Raw genomic sequence first — 21,023 nt, forward strand, 5'->3', positions numbered from 1 at the left:
ACCAAAAACATATTTACTCCTTAGACATGGGAGAGTAGTGGTTTGGAGCTGATGCGGTTCTCGGTGTTATCGGAGGATTGATTTGTAATCCACATTTAAGGAGGAGTATCGAGTTAGCAAAACGACTTGAAGATTTATAAAAGTCTCATAACTTATTTGAATTACACAAACAGGCTCTTAATTCAACCTCGTGAAGCAATTCTTTTCACACGCCTCTAAATCAATGCTTATTTTTGCAAACTTAATACAAAATGTGCAGGGAAACATTTAAAACTCCTTAAGAAATAGCAGCAGCAGGTGGCGCTGATCAAACGCGGCATATTAATCAGTGGGAGAATCTCACTGAACAAGAAGGAAGGACAAAATTTCTTAAAATTAAAACAAAAAACAGTTGTTTTTTTTCAAACTTTATCTAAACTTAGAGCACATTGTAGATTGGCTGCTTTCTTCCCACCAATGTCAGATTAAACCCCCTGAATATTGGCCAATATTTGGATAATGAGGGGTGGGGGGAAAACCTGACCAACTAAACCATCACGTGGAGTGCGCATCACACTTCTCCTTCTCTTGGTTTTGCCTAAAGGGCGCAGAAACAGGCTCAGACCCAAACACAGCACACTCACGGAACCACTGCTGGTTCTGGTGCCGCTGGAAGACAAAATGTGGCTTCGAGAGGAGCTGCTGAAAGCCATCTGGCATGCGTTCACGGCCCTGGACGTGGACCACCGTGGGAAAGTCTCCAAATCTCAGTTAAAGGCGAGTTTTAATTTCTGTTCACTTTAGTCTGACCTCAAACACTTGGATTAGCACTTTTGCATCCTGTATGATTTCTGCTTCTACGTACTTCTGTGAGAAAATAATGAGCAACATTTCAGCTACTTCTGCAATTTATTGGGAAATCAATTTTATAAGATGTCTGTTTTCTGTTTACACTGTATTTCCAAACAGTAATGGCGTCCGCGTGTACAGATATATCACCATTAATTTAGTCCTGATTTTGTTTCATATTTTATTTTTCATAATTTAACATCTCTGTGTTGCAATAGTAAACACAATCTCTTTGTGTGTTAATCTGCTATTACCAGAACTTGAACAGTAATTGTTTTTATGCCTCATTCGAGTTACTATTTTGGGCGATTTTAGGAGTTGTTGTTTTTTTTTCATTTAATCTTCTCTTCTGTAAATGGTTTGGCAACTAAAAATATCTAAATTTGTTTCGCATGTCATGGTTAAAACAAAACTGGAAATAAATAACAAAATTTGTCTACTGAGAGCTTTAAAAACAAAAAACTCGTTCTACCTCCAGCCTTAATCACATCATGCGGACAATCTGCCCATCAAACCATTGAAGCAAACCATTGCTCTAATTGGGATTTGGTAACCTTGGAAACCATTCGATTTTGGGGTCAAGCAATCAGTTTGAGAAAATTAAGAGTTTTGTGACATGGTGTACTGGAAGCAGCTGTTGCCTTTTTGGCGTTTTAAGGTGTAAAACGAGCTTCACTGACTTCTCTCGTGAAAAACTCGAGTGTTTATAGGTAAGCGTTTTATTTTTGTGACACTTTGTCAGACAAAATATTATCAGCGGTGCAAAGCAGCAGAACTGAACTGAAACTGATGACCTTTTGCAGTAGTGCAGCTGAGAGCAACAGTCCATAATCTAAAAGCTTAGAGATGTCACTGGCAGGAACTGAAGGATCGCTTGGCTGGTGATGCGTGTAGATGTGACAGACAGCCATATGATTACTGTTCTCTGAAGATCGTAATGCTATTTTACTGGACTCTGAGGTTTGAATGAATAAATGCATTGACATTCACAGTTGTGCTCCGGTGTATTTGTTGTTGTGTAGGTGCTCTCCTACAACCTGTGCACAGTAATGAAGATCCCCCATGACCCTTTGACCTTTGAAGAGCATTTTAAAGAAGATGATAAGGGACCTCTGTCTAATGAGGGCTACATGCCTTACCTCAACAGGTACATTCTTGACAAGGTGAGGACTAAGAGTGGTTAAAAAAACAAACAAACAAACAAAAAAAAAACTCTTTAATATCTCCGTCACACTCTGAAACCATGTTTTTAAAATATTTGCCCAGTTTGCAAAAGACATATATAGGCGAAAAATGTGCATTTACTTATGTGAGCATTTATGAGTAACCATTGACTCCACAGTTTTGCAAACTTAAATATGTCAAAAGATATTCTTCATTCAACCAAGAATTATGTTTCTTGAGACGGGCTTCTCTCAAAATGTTATAAGACGATGTAAAATGTGTCTCTTTACATTTCACTACAAAATGGCGTGACACAAATTAACTATACGCAATTTTAAACAGACATTTTTTGTGTTACATTAATACAACATTTATTACTATTTCTGAGCTGCATTTTCCTGTTTCTACTGAAATGTTGAGGAATCACCTTTGATGATGAGCTCTAAGTATTTGAGGTTGGAAGGCCTCCGTGCCATCACCCTAATCTTTGTCTCCCAGATTCACAATAATTCAAGTGAGTCTTGAATGATTTAAAGCAAATCTACAAAATATAAAATTGCATCTTCTTGTGTTTCTTCCTGGCATCAGGCGGTCGTTGCATGTTGGCGTTTTGGATCATTTCGCTCGGTTTGTTTCGCTACATTTAAGATGTTCACTAAAATAGTCAGACTGCTGGAGCGGTCCAGCAGTGAGACTGGAAAAATGGTGATAAAATTTTAATATTGGTCTAAACCCACACCTTCTAGACATAGGAATACATTTGAACTTAACCATAGCTCCAAGTGATAAAAGAATGCACGATTCATAATCTGGGAGTTGTAGCAATGTGGTTCATGTGAGGTGAAGAAAATGTACATTTATTTTTATATTGTCATAATGAACAGTGAAAGACTGTCTTTCTTTTGTTTTATTTTATTTGTTAAAAATAATTTCAGGCTTACACAGAATCTAAAGTAAACAAAGTATAAATGTGGACTTCTCTGAGACAAAGATCCAAATTTAAAATGTGTGAGTTATGAAATAATGTGTACAGTCATGAATTTTTTCTCCCGGTGCAATAATATTTGCACATTGGCTACTTTGACCTTGATTAAATTACATGTTTCACAAAGTGTACTTTAAACATGATCATTTACTTGCTCTGATCAATTGTCTTTCATTTGTTAGAAATTAAATGTTTTGTTAAAAATGATGTTCAGACTCTTTACCAGATGTCAATTTCATAACTATGGAGGCAATTCTTTGCACAATGTTAGGTCATAATGTGGTGAATCATCAGACTTTATTGAATGATATGTCCAAAATAAGTGTGTTAGTGTTTAAAAACTGAATTCTTTTAGAAATATAGTTTCTTTAGTTTATCATGTGCCAAAAAAAAAAAAAATCCTTCTGTGGAAAAAAAAATAAAAGTTGCTAATTAAACATGTAAAAAAAAAAAAAAAATAATAAAAAAAACAATGTACAGGTTAGGTTTTTGAAAATTTAATAATGTAAAAGCAGATATGGGATTTAAAAAAAAAAAAAACTTTAAGTGCTTGAATTTCAGCCAAGTTTTGTAAAAATAAGTAAATAAACTATTTATTGTAAATGAGTTATCTGGTTGATTATTTGCCAAAAGCTAAAATGATAAATCTCCGGATTGAAAAACTAGTGAGCAATTTTTTTTTTTTGATTATATAATAATTCTCTGCTGAAACGTCGACCAAACAAATTAATCTCATGATCTCTTCCTTTGTGCCACATTAAAGTGACTCATCATCTAAATGTGGAAATGGTTGCAAATTCTGAGTAAGACGTTTTCTCTAATTTTTACGCAAGAGTGGTCCCATTAGTATTCAAAATAGCTGTGGCTCTGATAAGTTTTAGTTGACTCAGTCCAGTTAGCAAGCAGCTCAGGCTTCCTTTGTTGAGCTGCGAGGCGTTTTTCTTCCCTTTTCTCCGCCAAACTCTGACCTGAATAAAAATGAGCCCTGTAACAACATCACCTCACATCCTGCAGCCTTTAAGGTTTCCAGGGGAGACCGGCAGCGATCCTTTGGCTCTGCACTTGTAAACAAGCAGGTCGCCGGCGTCTCCCTTCGACTCCTCTCTGACTCCGTGTTCTCGTCCGCAGGTGCAGGAGGATTTCGACGTGCTGGAGTTCTACCGGATGTGCTGGACTCTGTGCTACAAAAAGAATATTCACCCTCATCGTCTAATCATCTCAGATGCCGATGCGTTCAAAGTCTGGTGCATTTTTAACTTCCTGTCGGAAGACAAATACCCGCTGGTGATTGTCTTCGAGGAGGTGAGGAAGAGGCTTAAAGAGGAATTTTTGTAATTCCAGCTGATCCAAATATCTGGATTAGACCGCGCCCTTCTGTTTCAGTTTTTCTTTCCCTGATTATTTTCAGAAGCATTTTTTTTCAATTAGCTTCTCAATTCTGACTTTTGGATCTTTCAGGTTTATAAAGTGGATTAATCACGACATATGGAAAATATTCACCTTTTCAATTTGATCACAAGCAGAAACTGAGCAATTTGTCTCCATTCCTTTTGTTGGATATAGGAAAAATACCAACGATAACCTGGTAAACAGTATTTTAGCTCAAATAAATAGGATCTGAGCTGAAAACTTGGTGCATCCAGTAGATAATCTGATGAAGCGTGAGCAGGGTTATCTTTGCAGGATTATTTTCTATTTCTTGAATATGTGACTTTCAGAAAAGGATCTTTTGCTGTAGATATGGTTTTACTCTTAACTTTTGTGAAAAGCTGCACAAAAACTGCTGACATGGTCAGGTGCAAGCAGTTGTCAGGCTTTGAGAGGTGTTCTGTGGAGGCATTGCTCCAGACTACTTTTAAACTGTATAATCTAATCAGAAAACACACATTGAAGAGATTATGGCTGGCTTCGAGAATTCTCCTTGTGTTCTCTGAATCATCTTGTTTTCTTCTTTCTGGCCTGAAATTTGCTCATGAAATCTGTGGGAGTTAGTTTTGATTCATTTCTACCTCGGTTGATACGGAGTTCTGACCGCGACGTAACAAGCCGTGAAATTCCCGCCACTGTGCTGATATTTCAGGCTCGTGTTTATACATCATAATCTATTACTATAAATGACTTTTTGTCAGAGAGAACACAATCTGACGTATTTTAATTATTACTTTTGAGAAAGTGGATGTCTTCCTAGTGTTTCTTGGCAATAAGCAGCATTCCTACACGTCACCAAAAAAGATTGGAAAGAAAATGTTGTCGTTTCAGAGCTGTTCAAAAAATGAACCACGCGCCTACGTTGCTTTTGAAGCTTCAAGTAAGGCCGTTTTGTCCACCCGTGTAGGTCGAGTATTTTCTGCGAAAGCTGATGGAGGCCATGGGGATCGGGTGGTGCGAGGAGAAGTTCACAGACTACAGGATGCAGCACAGCGCGAAGAGCTGCCTGACTGTATGGGAGCTGATCGAGCTGGTGGGAGTCATCTACTTCAGCAACGACGTGGACCGCCAGATCCTGTCCATGAGCATCAACGAGGTGTTTTCGGAGCTCATCCTGGACATTCTCAAGCAGGTCGGACAGGACGCCCAGCAGGTTGGGGGGGGGGTAAGAAGACGCGTAGGCCTGAGGAACGCCTCGGCTCAACTCGGTGTTGTGTTTCAAAGGGCTACATGATGAAAAAAGGCCACAAGAGGAAGAACTGGATGGAGCGCTGGTTCGTCCTTCGACCCACTTCGCTGACCTACTACGTCTGCGAAGACCTCACGGAGAAGAAGGGAGACATCGTTCTTGACCAAAGCTGCTGCGTGGAGGTAAGGTGGAGTTTTATTTTAATAATTGGTTTATTATTTTATTTGATTTCACTTTCATGTGATTTTTTTTAAATTATTTTTCTATTTGTCCTCTCCAGTCTCTGCTAGATAAAGACGGGAAGAAGTGCCTCTTTATTATTAAGTGCCTGGATAAAAGCTTTGAGATCAGCGCTTCGGACAAGAAGAAGAAGCAGGAATGGATTCAAGGTACCGACTAGACGACTTCCTCCCCGTCATCCCTTCATTTTTTGAAACGTTCCCCCCTCCCTCCTCCCCCCGTCCCTGAGCTCCCTCTCCACATGTTTTCCGGCAGCTATACAAACGTGCATCCAGCTGCTGAGGCTCGGCCTGCTGTCTCCGCACCGCGAGGCGCGGCTGAGGCGTCGGGAGCTGCGGCAGAAGCAGCAGCTGGACGAGCAGCACCTGACGGAGAGGATGAAGAACCTCCAGGCGGCTAACGAGGCCAAACAGAGACAACTGGAAGACATGAGGCTGGTCTGTGGTTGACACCCTCCAAATATTTTCAAAGATAAATCCCAATTGCAAGTCAAGCGGTCGTTCAGTCCGTCTGTGGACCTTGGCTGTGCCTTAGAATAAGAAATAAAAATTTTACAAAAATAGAAATGGGGGGCGGGGGTGGGGGGGAAGAGCATTAATTCAGTTGAACTTAGGCGTTGATCACATCTGCTCTTTTTTTTTTTCTTCCCCCCACATATTGTGGTTTATCTCAGAAAACACTAGTAGTAAAAAGGGAAGTAAAACTTTTATGCAAACTGCCTAATATATCATTTAGTGACACCTGTGTCTGAAACATGGTTTGCACGCTCAATACTATTAAAGGCGAAGCAGATTATTCCTCATATTTCACTTCTCTTTTTCTTTGACCACTCAGCTATTTTTTTTTTTTTTTTAAATGTCGAACCGCGTTTCATATTTGCAAGAGCTAAAAGTGGATTTGTGCAGAGTTATATCGGAGCCCAGGATGCCGATTTAAAAAGGAGTCACTTTAAAGCATCCTCTTTAATCAAACCTCAGAAACTATATAAACAGGTTTTTTTTTGTTTTTTTTTTTTTTGCTGGCTGGGGCCTCGGTTCAAGCAGAGCAGTGACGGCTCCTTCCTCTTTTTTTTTTTTTTTTTTTTTACAGAAAATGGAAGAGGCCAAAGCCAAAGCAGAGCTGGAGGAGCTCCGGAGGAAGAAAAAACAGTCAGACCTGCAGGATCGGTACAGATTAGACCTGGAGAGAGAAAAAATGGTAAAGGTGTTTCACTCGCTGCTTTATAAGTATGGCATCACATCACTGGTGTAAACGCTTAAAGAAACTTATTAATAAAAAGAAAAATGTAATTGTGATGATCACGACAAAGGACATGTGTTTGAGTTATTATATCCATGTTGGTGTGCCGACAGAAACGTGAAGTCGACAAATACGTTTAAAATAAACAAATAAATAAAAATTCTGCACAAACAAGAGGAACTTATCCAATACTGAGAACAGCTGCTTAAATGACCTAAATAAACCCCGACCAGGGTTGTAATAGGAGCTCTGTGGTGAGCTTAGCCTGCCTGTTATTTGCCACCGTGGCGACTGACCGCTGGGAACAAAAAGCCGCAATTAGAAAAACTCAAATTCTTGCTTTATTAAGGCAGATGTCGTTATTTCTGCTCCAGCTCTGACCTTCATTGATACTTTGATGCACACAGGCATGCGATGCTGCGCCCTGGTACTCTGGTATCGGGTCACCAGAGTACCTAGTACTAACAAGCCACACATTACGTTGCGTAAACCTTTGAATAGGGTTAAAGAAAGGAGCTAAAATGTTTCACTTTCATGTTGAGTAACGTCTTTATTTCACAAGGTCAATGTGCTGTTGGTGAAACTGAGCGTAGATGGCCAAGTAGTGGTTAATCACAGTTATGTTTTAACAAGAAATGCAATTAGTTATCCACCGATGGGCAGGTTGGCTTGGATGACGTTTCAAAAAATGAGTAAAATAATCAAATAAGTAATGATTTTTTCATGGAGTTGCATCTGTGACAACCTGAATTGTCTCCTAACCTCACAGCTTTGGGATTAAAACCAAGACTCCACATGAGATTAAACTTTAATGAGGAAACCATGGTTTCAGAGCTAATCATGTGGGAAAAGTTTGGGAAAATCCAGGGGATTTTTGTTTCCTGGTTGAGGAGAAATTAGGCTTCTTTGCTTATTCACTGTCTTGACATTAAACAGATTTTTCCTATGTAGGGAAAACAGAAAAGTAAGCTCCTACACATGCATCTTCTATATTTTATTTAATTAATTTTTTAGAATAATCTGACTGTCTTTTGGTGTTATAAATGAGAGTTTTAAGTTTTAAATCCCTTTAAAAACAATGACAAAAAATTAACTGGAATTTATACGTCGCATCATTTCAGGAGTTGCACCTTTTTTTTTTTCACTCTAAGTTCATTAAGTCATATTTGGGGGAAACATTGCATAAAAAGCTCTCATCCTAACATTTTAGTGTGTCAATTTTAGCCGACTCACTAAAACCGTGTCAACTATTTCAGGTCCGGCAGGAGATGGAGGAGCAGATGGCTCAGAAGTCCAGCGAGCTGGACCAGTACCTCCAGCGGGTCAGAGAGCTCGAAGACATGTACCACCGGCTGCAGGAAGCCCTAGAGGACGAGAGGCAGGCCAAGCAGGATGAGGAGGCCATGAGGAAGCTGCAGGCCAGGTCTCAGAAACAAACCTAGCATGACCAAGTCGAGTTCAAACTGTTAATAGTTAGCTTAAGAGAGATAAGCTAACTATAATGTGTTGAGTTAAGCAAACTGTAGCTGTGATAACAGTCAAACAGTACAGGGAAAAACATATTTTAAAGAAAAGCAGCACAAGTATCCGACTTAACTTCATTAACAGGCTGAGCAACCTTAGAGACATAGGGGCTTTGTCAAAGTTTAACTGCTGGCATTAATGACCGGTGTGCAAATCACATCATTTTCGGGTTGGTTCATATTCATTTTATCATGCCAATGCACAAGAAAATGTCAACACCCTCCTTCTGATCAAGCATGTGGCGACAGTGCAACGGAAAAACTCACTTTTAACAAGAAGAAACTCTCAATCTCTGCCCTGTTCGTACAACAATGTGTGGTGCTTCCCTGTTCTTCTGAAACGCACAGGATTATTTAAATACATATTAAGAGTGTTTGCTGCTTTTATAACAGGTTACTGGAGGAAGAGGCGGCAAAGAGGACGGAGCTGGAGCAGATCTACCTGAAGCAGAAGAGGACGCTGACTCAGACGGAGGCGGAGAAGGAGGAGCTGATGGCCGAGCAGCTGGCCAAGGAGAGAGAGCTGCAGGCGGCGTCTCAGCAGCTGGACAGACTGGAGAAGGAACGGCAGGGGGCGCTGGAGCAGTATCAGGTTCATAACCATTCATAGATCAGAAGTAAATATTTATGTTTTTAGCATTACAAATGAAACGTTTTCCCTTTGGTAGTAGAAGAAGGTAATTTAATAAATAATAAAATTCCCTACTAAATAACAGTTAAAACAATAAATTAAAATGTAAAAAAAAAAAAAAACAACAAAATGTATACAACATGAATTTCATCTGTTCAACTTGCTGAAATTAAGACGTGAGTGTGTGGAGTTTGCTGACATCTAGTGGCAAAGTTGTACACTACAACAATTAATTTTGTACCATCTCTCACTCTCTGTCTCTCCATCCGTTGGATATGACAGTCTTAGACAGTTTTTATATTCTCAATCAAGCATCCGTACATTGGGATTTTCTCAAGTCAGATTAAACACAGAAACCTCTGATATGTTTTCTGAAAATGTTTGTTATAAGGGGAGCGAAAAGCGATTAAATTTGACCACTGTAGAAAGCTTTCAAAATAAATTTTTAATTTATTTTAAGGGAACAAATGACAACTTAGCCGAAGCTGAATTTAATTAATAATTTCTGACAGTATGTCATCCTAAATCCTTATCAGTACAGGAGAAAATATATTTTTTAAATGATCTATCTCTGCCTTTTCTCCTCTTCTAAAGGAGGTATCACGAAAACTGGAGCGAGCGGCCAACAAGACAAAAACTTGGAAAGATAAAGTGGCCAAACACGAAGGGCTGGTTCGTCTCATCCAGCCAGGTAGGATAAATTCATTCACCCTTTAGCCGTAAGGGTCTGCCGTGAATTAACACCGACAATGGCATTCTGTAGGTCAGAGGTCAAGAAACAGTGTTTCTCTCTGTGGCTTACATCTGTTTGTGCTGTTTGGCTTAGGTCATAAAGGAGCTCAGAGAATCACTAACTGGGGCCCGGCCTCGTTCACCGACATTGAGCTGGAGCTGAGGAAGAAGTCCTGGCAGGAGAAGAAGAACCAGGGAGCTCCGGCTGAATGAAGGACGCTTCGAATAAACCGGTGACCTCTTGACACATCATCAGTTAGTTGAAGCTCAGAAAATAGTTTCTCAAGATCCTAGAGACGATTCATCCAATTGTATAAAGCGGCCGCCTTCTCTGCTTTTAATGCGAGAAATTAAGATTCCCATTCATTTCTTTTCAACTCAAAAATATTTAATTCCATCTGTTTCAGTGTTTAAGTCTTCAATCTAAACTGGTTTTAACATAAATAACATGAACTGATATGTATTTTGTAATAAACACCGTTCAGTTTTGTATGCCGGTGGGAGTTGATTTCTGTCTGATCTCTGCTTTAAATAACCATTTTCATAACAAAAGCCGACTTAAATGTAACCACATTTTTTCAGTTTTATATGAAAGCCTTTGTAACTTCTGCTTCATCCACTAGGTGGCAGCACGATAACGGGACATTTTGATTTGTATTACCTGTGCAGGAGCAGAAGTCTGCTGCTGCTCTTAAAAATACTCAAGGGAATGTGTGAAACACAAACAAGTATAAAATCATTGCTTTAATAGTATTTTAGTATACTTATTGAGTAGCTTTTGTCTTGTTCCCCCCCCCCCCCCCTGTTGTTCTTAAATGCATCACATGCCCTGCAAAAGTATTCACACCTCTCTAGGATTTGTCAGGTTATTCAATGAGGTTTTATGTGACAGACCAACAAAAGATGCATAAATGTGAAGTGGAAAGAAATGTGGTTTGTCTTTTCATGCAGTCTCCTTTACTATGGTAACAGAAAATGGAAAGAATTCCCTTCAGAAGTTAGACAATTACTCCATTTGTGTGTAGTTACCCGTGAAAGTGTCACGGTTTAAAATTGTTTTTATTTTAGACAACATTAATGAGCAAACATAATCATGAAGATTGCGACACACAGCAGACAGGTCAGGGGAAAAGTTGTGGAAAAACTTAAAGCACGTCTAGGTTAGAAAACAACATCCCAACTCCAAACATCTCACAGAGTGTTGCTTAATCCAAAAGTGGAAAGAGTATCACACAACAGCAACGACATTGTCATGGTCTTGAAATGACAGTCTGGGCAAAGGAAATGTTCATCAAAGAAGCAGCCAAGAGTGCTATGACAACTGGGTTTTATGAAAATGTGGCAATAAAAAAGCATTAAAAGTATTTTTTTTGTTAAAGTTTGCAACAAGCTGCGTTGACATCACAGAGGAGGAAGATCTTCTAATTGGGTATCCAAAATGTATTTGTTTTTGCCCTACATAGAAAATGCTGTGTGACTGAAACCTCCCAGACAGTACACTGAACATACTATCCATGTGGTGATACATAAAGGTGGCAGTGTTATGATGAGGGGATGCTGTTCATTAGCGGTAGCAGGGAAGCTGGACAGAAAATGGATTGAGCTCATTACAAAGCAATCTTTGAAAGAAAACCTGGTGGGTGCTTCAGAGGACTTAAAACTGGGCCAGTGGTTCACCGTCCAGCAGAACTCTAAATAGATGACCTGAACTGCAATGGAATAGCTTAGATCAACGCATATCCAGGTTCTAGAATGGCCCAGTCAAAGCCAAAAACCCTGAATATTGTCGTTCACAGATGATCTCCTTCTAATCTGACTGAGGCTGCAGCTATCGAGCAGGAAGATTGGAAAAAATCTTAATATCTAGTCATACAAAGTTGGTAGAAACATAACACAAACTTGCAGCCTTAACTGTACTGATTCTATAAAGTCTTGACTCATATTTAAAAATTAAAGTTTAAGGTTTCTAACTTGATGAAATGTAAAAAAAGAAAAAAATGTATTTATTAACCCTGCAAAATATATTTGGAGTGTATGCAAAGTGCACAGTGATCCATGAGCACATTAGATTCAACTAAATGTAAGTTTCAGCAAATTAAACTTGACATTTTCAAGTGTTTTTAAACGTATTCTAATACCTATGCTCCGGTCTAGTTCAAAATCATCCAGACAATTTGGCATCTCTCTCAGTGTTTTCCTCCTGGAGGACTAAAAGATGTCCTTCTTCTTCTTCTTCTTCTTCTATTTGAGTCTGGAACAAGATGAATCAACATCTGAAAGCTTTGAGCACCTTCTGTCATCGTCTCGGTTCAGATTTCTAAAAGGCGCTGATGTAAGCGGTGCCCTAATCTCATGAGACAAACCGATACAGGAGCTGACACAACCTGCTGAAGGAGAGGCTGCATTACCTCACTTAAAACCACTTTCACTCACTGTGGTGGATCAAAATCTTCAGAGGGGAACCTGATGACACCCGATGTTGAAAGTGATATCAGCGAGACAAAGCGTCACGTTAGTTTGGTAGATGCTGCATAATCTGGCTTATTGTTCCAGTAATCGCACGGCGAGATTAATTTCCCCTAATGCACGCGACGTGCAGCAGTAAGATGCTGGTGTCAAAACAAACCACTTTGAGATAACAAAGGGCCTCTGTTCGCCTCACGCACGTCTCAGGTTTTGTCCTCCGCGCCGTCGCGCTTTGGTTACAGGAGCATTGTACCTGGGTGAAGCTGTCAGAGCTGGGCACTGGCTTTGACTCGTGTCTGCCAGGCTGCACAATGAGCTTCTTCAGTCAGCGCAACACCAACGTCAGCCTGTTGTTCTTCTGTTTCTGCTTCAACTTCTTCTTCTTCGAGAGACGGCTTAGAAATGAAACAGAGTTCACGTCGAGTTCAGAGCTGACAGAGCAGGAGACGAGATAAGAACCTGCATTCACACCACTGACACCATGCACGCATCTATACACCGGCAGCGCACAGATAAGATCAGATACAGAGACAGATTGCCCAAGTGTCTGAGCTCATGCTGCTGAGATTCACCATGATGGAAAGATTTTTTGGTTCTTNATATGACAGTCTTAGACAGTTTTTATATTCTCAATCAAGCATCCGTACATTGGGATTTTCTCAAGTCAGATTAAACACAGAAACCTCTGATATGTTTTCTGAAAATGTTTGTTATAAGGGGAGCGAAAAGCGATTAAATTTGACCACTGTAGAAAGCTTTCAAAATAAATTTTTAATTTATTTTAAGGGAACAAATGACAACTTAGCCGAAGCTGAATTTAATTAATAATTTCTGACAGTATGTCATCCTAAATCCTTATCAGTACAGGAGAAAATATATTTTTTAAATGATCTATCTCTGCCTTTTCTCCTCTTCTAAAGGAGGTATCACGAAAACTGGAGCGAGCGGCCAACAAGACAAAAACTTGGAAAGATAAAGTGGCCAAACACGAAGGGCTGGTTCGTCTCATCCAGCCAGGTAGGATAAATTCATTCACCCTTTAGCCGTAAGGGTCTGCCGTGAATTAACACCGACAATGGCATTCTGTAGGTCAGAGGTCAAGAAACAGTGTTTCTCTCTGTGGCTTACATCTGTTTGTGCTGTTTGGCTTAGGTCATAAAGGAGCTCAGAGAATCACTAACTGGGGCCCGGCCTCGTTCACCGACATTGAGCTGGAGCTGAGGAAGAAGTCCTGGCAGGAGAAGAAGAACCAGGGAGCTCCGGCTGAATGAAGGACGCTTCGAATAAACCGGTGACCTCTTGACACATCATCAGTTAGTTGAAGCTCAGAAAATAGTTTCTCAAGATCCTAGAGACGATTCATCCAATTGTATAAAGCGGCCGCCTTCTCTGCTTTTAATGCGAGAAATTAAGATTCCCATTCATTTCTTTTCAACTCAAAAATATTTAATTCCATCTGTTTCAGTGTTTAAGTCTTCAATCTAAACTGGTTTTAACATAAATAACATGAACTGATATGTATTTTGTAATAAACACCGTTCAGTTTTGTATGCCGGTGGGAGTTGATTTCTGTCTGATCTCTGCTTTAAATAACCATTTTCATAACAAAAGCCGACTTAAATGTAACCACATTTTTTCAGTTTTATATGAAAGCCTTTGTAACTTCTGCTTCATCCACTAGGTGGCAGCACGATAACGGGACATTTTGATTTGTATTACCTGTGCAGGAGCAGAAGTCTGCTGCTGCTCTTAAAAATACTCAAGGGAATGTGTGAAACACAAACAAGTATAAAATCATTGCTTTAATAGTATTTTAGTATACTTATTGAGTAGCTTTTGTCTTGTTCCCCCCCTCCCCCCCTGTTGTTCTTAAATGCATCACATGCCCTGCAAAAGTATTCACACCTCTCTAGGATTTGTCAGGTTATTCAATGAGGTTTTATGTGACAGACCAACAAAAGATGCATAAATGTGAAGTGGAAAGAAATGTGGTTTGTCTTTTCATGCAGTCTCCTTTACTATGGTAACAGAAAATGGAAAGAATTCCCTTCAGAAGTTAGACAATTACTCCATTTGTGTGTAGTTACCCGTGAAAGTGTCACGGTTTAAAATTGTTTTTATTTTAGACAACATTAATGAGCAAACATAATCATGAAGATTGCGACACACAGCAGACAGGTCAGGGGAAAAGTTGTGGAAAAACTTAAAGCACGTCTAGGTTAGAAAACAACATCCCAACTCCAAACATCTCACAGAGTGTTGCTTAATCCAAAAGTGGAAAGAGTATCACACAACAGCAACGACATTGTCATGGTCTTGAAATGACAGTCTGGGCAAAGGAAATGTTCATCAAAGAAGCAGCCAAGAGTGCTATGACAACTGGGTTTTATGAAAATGTGGCAATAAAAAAGCATTAAAAGTATTTTTTTTGTTAAAGTTTGCAACAAGCTGCGTTGACATCACAGAGGAGGAAGATCTTCTAATTGGGTATCCAAAATGTATTTGTTTTTGCCCTACATAGAAAATGCTGTGTGACTGAAACCTCCCAGACAGTACACTGAACATACTATCCATGTGGTGATACATAAAGGTGGCAGTGTTATGATGAGGGGATGCTGTTCATTAGCGGTAGCAGGGAAGCTGGACAGAAAATGGATTGAGCTCATTACAAAGCAATCTTTGAAAGAAAACCTGGTGGGTGCTTCAGAGGACTTAAAACTGGGCCAGTGGTTCACCGTCCAGCAGAACTCTAAATAGATGACCTGAACTGCAATGGAATAGCTTAGATCAACGCATATCCAGGTTCTAGAATGGCCCAGTCAAAGCCAAAAACCCTGAATATTGTCGTTCACAGATGATCTCCTTCTAATCTGACTGAGGCTGCAGCTATCGAGCAGGAAGATTGGAAAAAATCTTAATATCTAGTCATACAAAGTTGGTAGAAACATAACACAAACTTGCAGCCTTAACTGTACTGATTCTATAAAGTCTTGACTCATATTTAAAAATTAAAGTTTAAGGTTTCTAACTTGATGAAATGTAAAAAAAGAAAAAAATGTATTTATTAACCCTGCAAAATATATTTGGAGTGTATGCAAAGTGCACAGTGATCCATGAGCACATTAGATTCAACTAAATGTAAGTTTCAGCAAATTAAACTTGACATTTTCAAGTGTTTTTAAACGTATTCTAATACCTATGCTCCGGTCTAGTTCAAAATCATCCAGACAATTTGGCATCTCTCTCAGTGTTTTCCTCCTGGAGGACTAAAAGATGTCCTTCTTCTTCTTCTTCTTCTTCTATTTGAGTCTGGAACAAGATGAATCAACATCTGAAAGCTTTGAGCACCTTCTGTCATCGTCTCGGTTCAGATTTCTAAAAGGCGCTGATGTAAGCGGTGCCCTAATCTCATGAGACAAACCGATACAGGAGCTGACACAACCTGCTGAAGGAGAGGCTGCATTACCTCACTTAAAACCACTTTCACTCACTGTGGTGGATCAAAATCTTCAGAGGGGAACCTGATGACACCCGATGTTGAAAGTGATATCAGCGAGACAAAGCGTCACGTTAGTTTGGTAGATGCTGCATAATCTGGCTTATTGTTCCAGTAATCGCACGGCGAGATTAATTTCCCCTAATGCACGCGACGTGCAGCAGTAAGATGCTGGTGTCAAAACAAACCACTTTGAGATAACAAAGGGCCTCTGTTCGCCTCACGCACGTCTCAGGTTTTGTCCTCCGCGCCGTCGCGCTTTGGTTACAGGAGCATTGTACCTGGGTGAAGCTGTCAGAGCTGGGCACTGGCTTTGACTCGTGTCTGCCAGGCTGCACAATGAGCTTCTTCAGTCAGCGCAACACCAACGTCAGCCTGTTGTTCTTCTGTTTCTGCTTCAACTTCTTCTTCTTCGAGAGACGGCTTAGAAATGAAACAGAGTTCACGTCGAGTTCAGAGCTGACAGAGCAGGAGACGAGATAAGAACCTGCATTCACACCACTGACACCATGCACGCATCTATACACCGGCAGCGCACAGATAAGATCAGATACAGAGACAGATTGCCCAAGTGTCTGAGCTCATGCTGCTGAGATTCACCATGATGGAAAGATTTTTTGGTTCTTGTTTGCTTGATTTACAGAGCAACAACAAGAACAAAAAAAAAAAAGCCTGTTTTTGTTGAAATTGTTTTTATTGCAGTGTTTTTCAAGAACTATCCTACTGTGTGTGTGTTTTCTAAACAGATTTACTGTTCACATATCTTCTTGAGGAGGTATTTATATCTCAGAATCTGAGAAATGGCAACCTTTTTTTTTTCTTTGTTTGTTTTATTTAAAAAACTATTCTCAGAATCGGGAGTCTCTGATCTCCGTAGCTAAATTGCACAAGTCTTCCACATTCCAGGTTTAAGAATTTCTCTAACTGTCTCATCCTTACCCCATGTGTACGAAAAGTAGCCCTAATGCCCATGACCAATTCATCTGGTTTCCATCCAAAACATCCTGGTCCAAACTGGAAAATTTTTATGGGATAGTGTGAAGAAATGTCTTGCAGATGGCTCCTCACAGTGCTGGACTTTTGGAGGGAAAAAAAATGTCAAGCTGCTTTGGAAATCTTCATTTTTTAACCCCCCTTAGTGCAAATTGAATGGTTAATTGAACTTTTCTTGTGCACGGATGAACGGCTCATCGGCCGAAGCGTGCATTGAGTAGACCCCCATGTGCTGGCAAGCTGACATCATTCTGATTTCTGCAATGGGAGTAAATGACGTGCGATTAGCTTTTAGGGTCAGAGCAGGTGCCCGCAGAGGCAAACCCTCAGCATCTTTGAATCCTATCGCCCATATTGCTGACGCCCAAAGGAAATGAGAACACATCTAGCATTCACTGCAGCCACAGGGTTACTAGGATAATAGGACTTAGAGGACCAATGAAATAAATCAATATTACGTGTCAGCGGGGTATTTTTGGGGGTCCGCGGAAAGGCCAGTCAGCTTGTTTTTCAAGTTGTTTTATCCAATTGCACAGCTGTGACTGCGCTGAAAGAGTGTTGGATCCAAAACAAGCAGATACGTGCAGGCCTGAATTTATAGACTGCTTTTGATTTGTCTTCTTTTATTTGAGAGCGGCACGCTTCCAGCCAACTCAGGCAAATCACTGAACCTTGAGGAAAAAAAAAATAAAAAATGTGGCCAAGTTACACAAGATTACCATTACAGATATGCATGCTAAAACACTGCTGACCTTTGGGATGATGGAGGCTTTCATCAGTAATTTGTCATCAGAGGAGAAATCAGTTGCAGGAGCTGTAATGCACCTAAACTCACGTCATGGGTTATGTAACCAAGAAATTTCTTTCATCTTGTCCTACTTTCATACAGCTAATCTAAATCAGTGTGGTTTGATCCAGTCAGGCTAGTGCAGCCATGGAGAATCAAAAATTGGATGAAATGACTCTTGGGAAACCACCAATTCCAATTCGAAGAGAAAATAATTCCAATCATGCCATTCCACGCAATCCTGCAGGACAACATCCGCTGCATCCCTCCGTTTGTGGGCCTGATCTCCGTGCCGAAAGGAAGCATCGAAAAAATGGAGGGAACTGCCAAAAGGTCTGCCCAGATGTTAGGCTGATGAAGCTTTGCACCTGCTGCCGCTACATGGCAGCTGTTCGATTGTACTGTGGGACAAAACACCCACCACATCCCTCCAGAAAAAACAAAACAAACACCCGATCTCCCTCTGACCTCAGCTTCCTCCTCCGAGTGAAACCTTGAAGGAGAGCTGCTCTGATCCGCCAATCAGGCGCCAAACGCCATGAGCTCAGGCCCTTAACCACATCCACCTCTGGCAAGGGGAGAAACCTGTATTCATAACAGAAAGAACAACTTGGTGTTTGGTTACCTTTAATTAAGAGAATATCTTTATTAAATTTGAATTGTTTCTAAGAGGTCAGAGAAAAAACATGGCAACTAGAAATAGTGGAAGTTTTCCTGTGTATCATATGACTCACTTAAGTCACATCGGCTGCTCTGGGAGGAAACAATTTCTACATGTAGGACTGCAGGTACAGCTCTTATTTAGCAGATAATTACTACTTTATAAAGCAGAAAAACCAAAGATCATATGGAGTTACAGTGAGCTACAGTGATGGTGGAACACTGACAGAGGAGGGCTGAGCAGAATGTGACCGATATGACTGGTTTAACCCAACATGGGATTAGTGTGGCCCTTTAAAATGAAGCTTACTGAAAATAAAAAAAAGCCTCAATTATTAGCCTTCTCTCTAAAATAAGCTTTTAGCAATTTTTCTTATTTATTAGCCATGTTTAGCACACTGAATGGAGGAAGTCAATGTAACAAACATGCTAGTTATACCCGTATGTTCCTCGCAGCATTTAGGCTAACATTAGCTTTTTGGCTAATTTTAGCTTATACAGTAGTTTTAACATACTGAATGGAGTAAGATCATCTTAGTCAATATGCTTGTGATTCTCCACATGCTATTAATATTACTTTAGCTAAACTTAGCATTGATGCTAATTTTTAGCATCAGAACGCTGGGTTCCCCCGTTTAAATTTCTTCAGAAATGTTCTAGTCGTTAAACTTATTTTCTTACCGACCACCTTTTACAATATTGGCAGTGAACACTGAGACATGGAAACCCCCCAAAATTCCAGCGTGGACGCTACGCTGTCAGCGTAACTGAAGAAATTTAGAAATTGCTTCAGAAATGTTACAAAATGGAATAAAACAAAACCAAAAGCTTAAAATTCTGTAGGCAAATGTAGAAACCCATCACAAATCTTCTAGGCTCAGGAGGCCCACACAAGACCCAAATTCTACCGTTAATCTTAGATTTATTTATTTATTTTTTTTTTTTTTACAAAAGGGCAACATGGCTGCCCGCCAAGGATGACCAAAAAACAAAATACTTTCATTTGATCCCAAACAACACTTCTATCTCTTGTTTGGCTATCCAGTCAATAATGAAGGGAAGCCTTATGCGCTGTGGAAAGTGAGCAGAGAAAACATGGCTGTTCGCTAATAACCCTGAAGCCGACATCAGATTCACATCTTCTGTAAGACCGCCATTAAGCTCTGGTAAGCGTCTCCGAGACCTTCATTACCTGCTTTGACCGACTGTTGGAGCATCTTTGATTCGCAGTTAAAGGGAAGAAGCACTCTAAATACTGAAAAAGGCTCAAGTATGTTCGATTTATTTGCAAAAACTTAGTGTCGTCACAAAACATGGTACAAAGAAGAAGTAAGAAAAAAAAAAAACACCTCTGACATCTTTGAATTGTTTCATGTGCTTGCTCTTGTAAAGACATAGGGCAGATAATCAGAAAACTGCACAAAAGATTGATTAAAAAGCCCTTAGGAGAGACAGAGACTGCCTGGAGAATGTCAGCAATAACATAAGGTCATTTTCATTCACAACATTTCACCACAAGTAGGGAACATTCAGGGAGTTTCATCAGTAAAGTCACAAAAAGAACAAACACGTCAGAATTAAATTTAGAAAAGTAAATCCTGCTCAGAGAAGACAGGACATAAAATAAAATGTGATAAACGTATTTACAGAAAAATAAGTGACACTTGCACTGTAAGACATTGAATAAAAAATAATTTACATTGCATGAGACGTCAAAGTTAAGTGAGAAGTTAAAACATTCAACAGAATAGCAAAACATCATGTACTTAAATATATATATATAAAAAAAACACCTTTTGAAACCTCTGTGCAAATTCTTTTCATTTAATCCATCACGATCACATGTACACTGTATAATGCCTGAAGCCTGGCTGTTTGCATCTGTTAGAAAGTCAATATTTAGTAAAGAGTGCATTGCTTTAGAGCTAAGTGCAAACAAATTGCTTTTTTTTTTTTAAAAGTTGTGCATTAAAATCTTGAGTTTTTGGCGGTTTATACTTTAAGCAGCTATAACCCTTTTCCTTGTAGTAAAATATCTGATAGAAAATCTTTTACGAGCTACTTTCTATATTCCTCTAAATTTAAAATTGAACCCACAGTTTTAATGGCCAGTGATATAGCTATGATATATTTAAAAAAAAAAATTTAACATTTCCTTGGTAGCACAGTCTCTAAAAACGTCAGCTTATGTTTGCTTTGCTCCCCGATCAGAGGGAGTGGAGAGCTGAGGCCGAAGCGCTCCACCTGCAGGGTGATGGCGGCCGGGCGGCTGCAGGCGGAGAAGCAGGAAGTTGATCCTCCACCGTCAGGCACTTTATTCGCTGTGGTCCCCTTAAACTAAAGACACTTGGGCTGCCGAAGCGAGCTGCTCTCAGCCACACGACTCCTCCTCTGACGAGGCCGATATGTCATTTAAAGCTTGGCGTTCAGGCGTCGGATACGCAGCTCTGGATCTTGTCCATCCACACCTGAGCGCTGGGCGCATCGGAAGCACAGAAGTTGTAGACTCTCTTGTTGGTTTTCAGCTAAAGTTCAAAATGTATAAAATTGACACATTTATCCATGGAAAAACACTTCCACGGCCTGATTCTTCTTTATTACATTGATCCAAAACAAGATAAACACAAGCAGATGATGAAGTTACATGATTACTAAGCGATCC

At 39.9% G+C, this 21,023-nt stretch overlaps 2 protein-coding genes and 1 long non-coding RNA gene across 5 annotated transcripts in view; 2 read left to right on the top strand and 1 right to left on the bottom strand.

Annotated features, from left to right (window-relative positions):
• The first annotated feature begins 472 nt into the window (after positions 1 to 472).
• swap70a (switching B cell complex subunit SWAP70a) lies at positions 473 to 10,709 on the top strand. Its single transcript, XM_015031412.1, has 12 exons — positions 473 to 756; positions 1,851 to 1,991; positions 4,106 to 4,279; positions 5,313 to 5,537; positions 5,630 to 5,776; positions 5,875 to 5,983; positions 6,090 to 6,271; positions 6,924 to 7,031; positions 8,330 to 8,496; positions 8,990 to 9,188; positions 9,822 to 9,918; positions 10,054 to 10,709. Exons 1-12 carry the CDS (start codon positions 661 to 663, stop codon positions 10,170 to 10,172), a joined length of 1,764 nt encoding a protein of 587 aa, XP_014886898.1. The 5' UTR covers positions 473 to 660; the 3' UTR covers positions 10,173 to 10,709.
• Positions 10,710 to 13,327: 2,618 nt separating this feature from the next.
• LOC106946796 (uncharacterized) lies at positions 13,328 to 14,233 on the top strand. Its single transcript, XR_001424829.1, has 2 exons — positions 13,328 to 13,442; positions 13,578 to 14,233. It is a non-coding gene; the product is annotated as an uncharacterized LOC106946796 (long non-coding RNA).
• Positions 14,234 to 19,622: 5,389 nt separating this feature from the next.
• The window catches only part of sbf2 (SET binding factor 2), a 112,557-nt gene continuing 111,156 nt past the window's right edge, over positions 19,623 to 21,023 (bottom strand). For all 3 annotated transcript variants that reach the window (XM_015031415.1, XM_015031413.1, XM_015031416.1), the window contains one exon: positions 19,623 to 20,886. In XM_015031415.1, the coding sequence (XP_014886901.1) occupies positions 20,788 to 20,886 (99 nt within the window). In that variant the 3' untranslated portion in view covers positions 19,623 to 20,787. The remainder of the gene's footprint in view (positions 20,887 to 21,023) is intronic.

This window comes from Poecilia latipinna, unplaced genomic scaffold (assembly GCF_001443285.1).
Source record: "Poecilia latipinna isolate Pla-1442-1.1 unplaced genomic scaffold, P_latipinna-1.0 Scaffold207, whole genome shotgun sequence".
Taxonomy (NCBI): domain Eukaryota; kingdom Metazoa; phylum Chordata; class Actinopteri; order Cyprinodontiformes; family Poeciliidae; genus Poecilia; species Poecilia latipinna.

Excerpts from the sequence above, each read along its gene's own strand:
- swap70a (XM_015031412.1), top strand. The coding sequence starts at position 661 with ATGTGGCTTCGAGAGGAGCTGCTGAAAGCCATCTGGCATGCGTTCACG. Across the intron at positions 5,777-5,874 it reads ACCAAAGCTGCTGCGTGGAG|TCTCTGCTAGATAAAGACGG; the intron begins GTAAGGTGGAGT and ends TGTCCTCTCCAG. Across the intron at positions 5,984-6,089 it reads GAAGCAGGAATGGATTCAAG|CTATACAAACGTGCATCCAG; the intron begins GTACCGACTAGA and ends GTTTTCCGGCAG.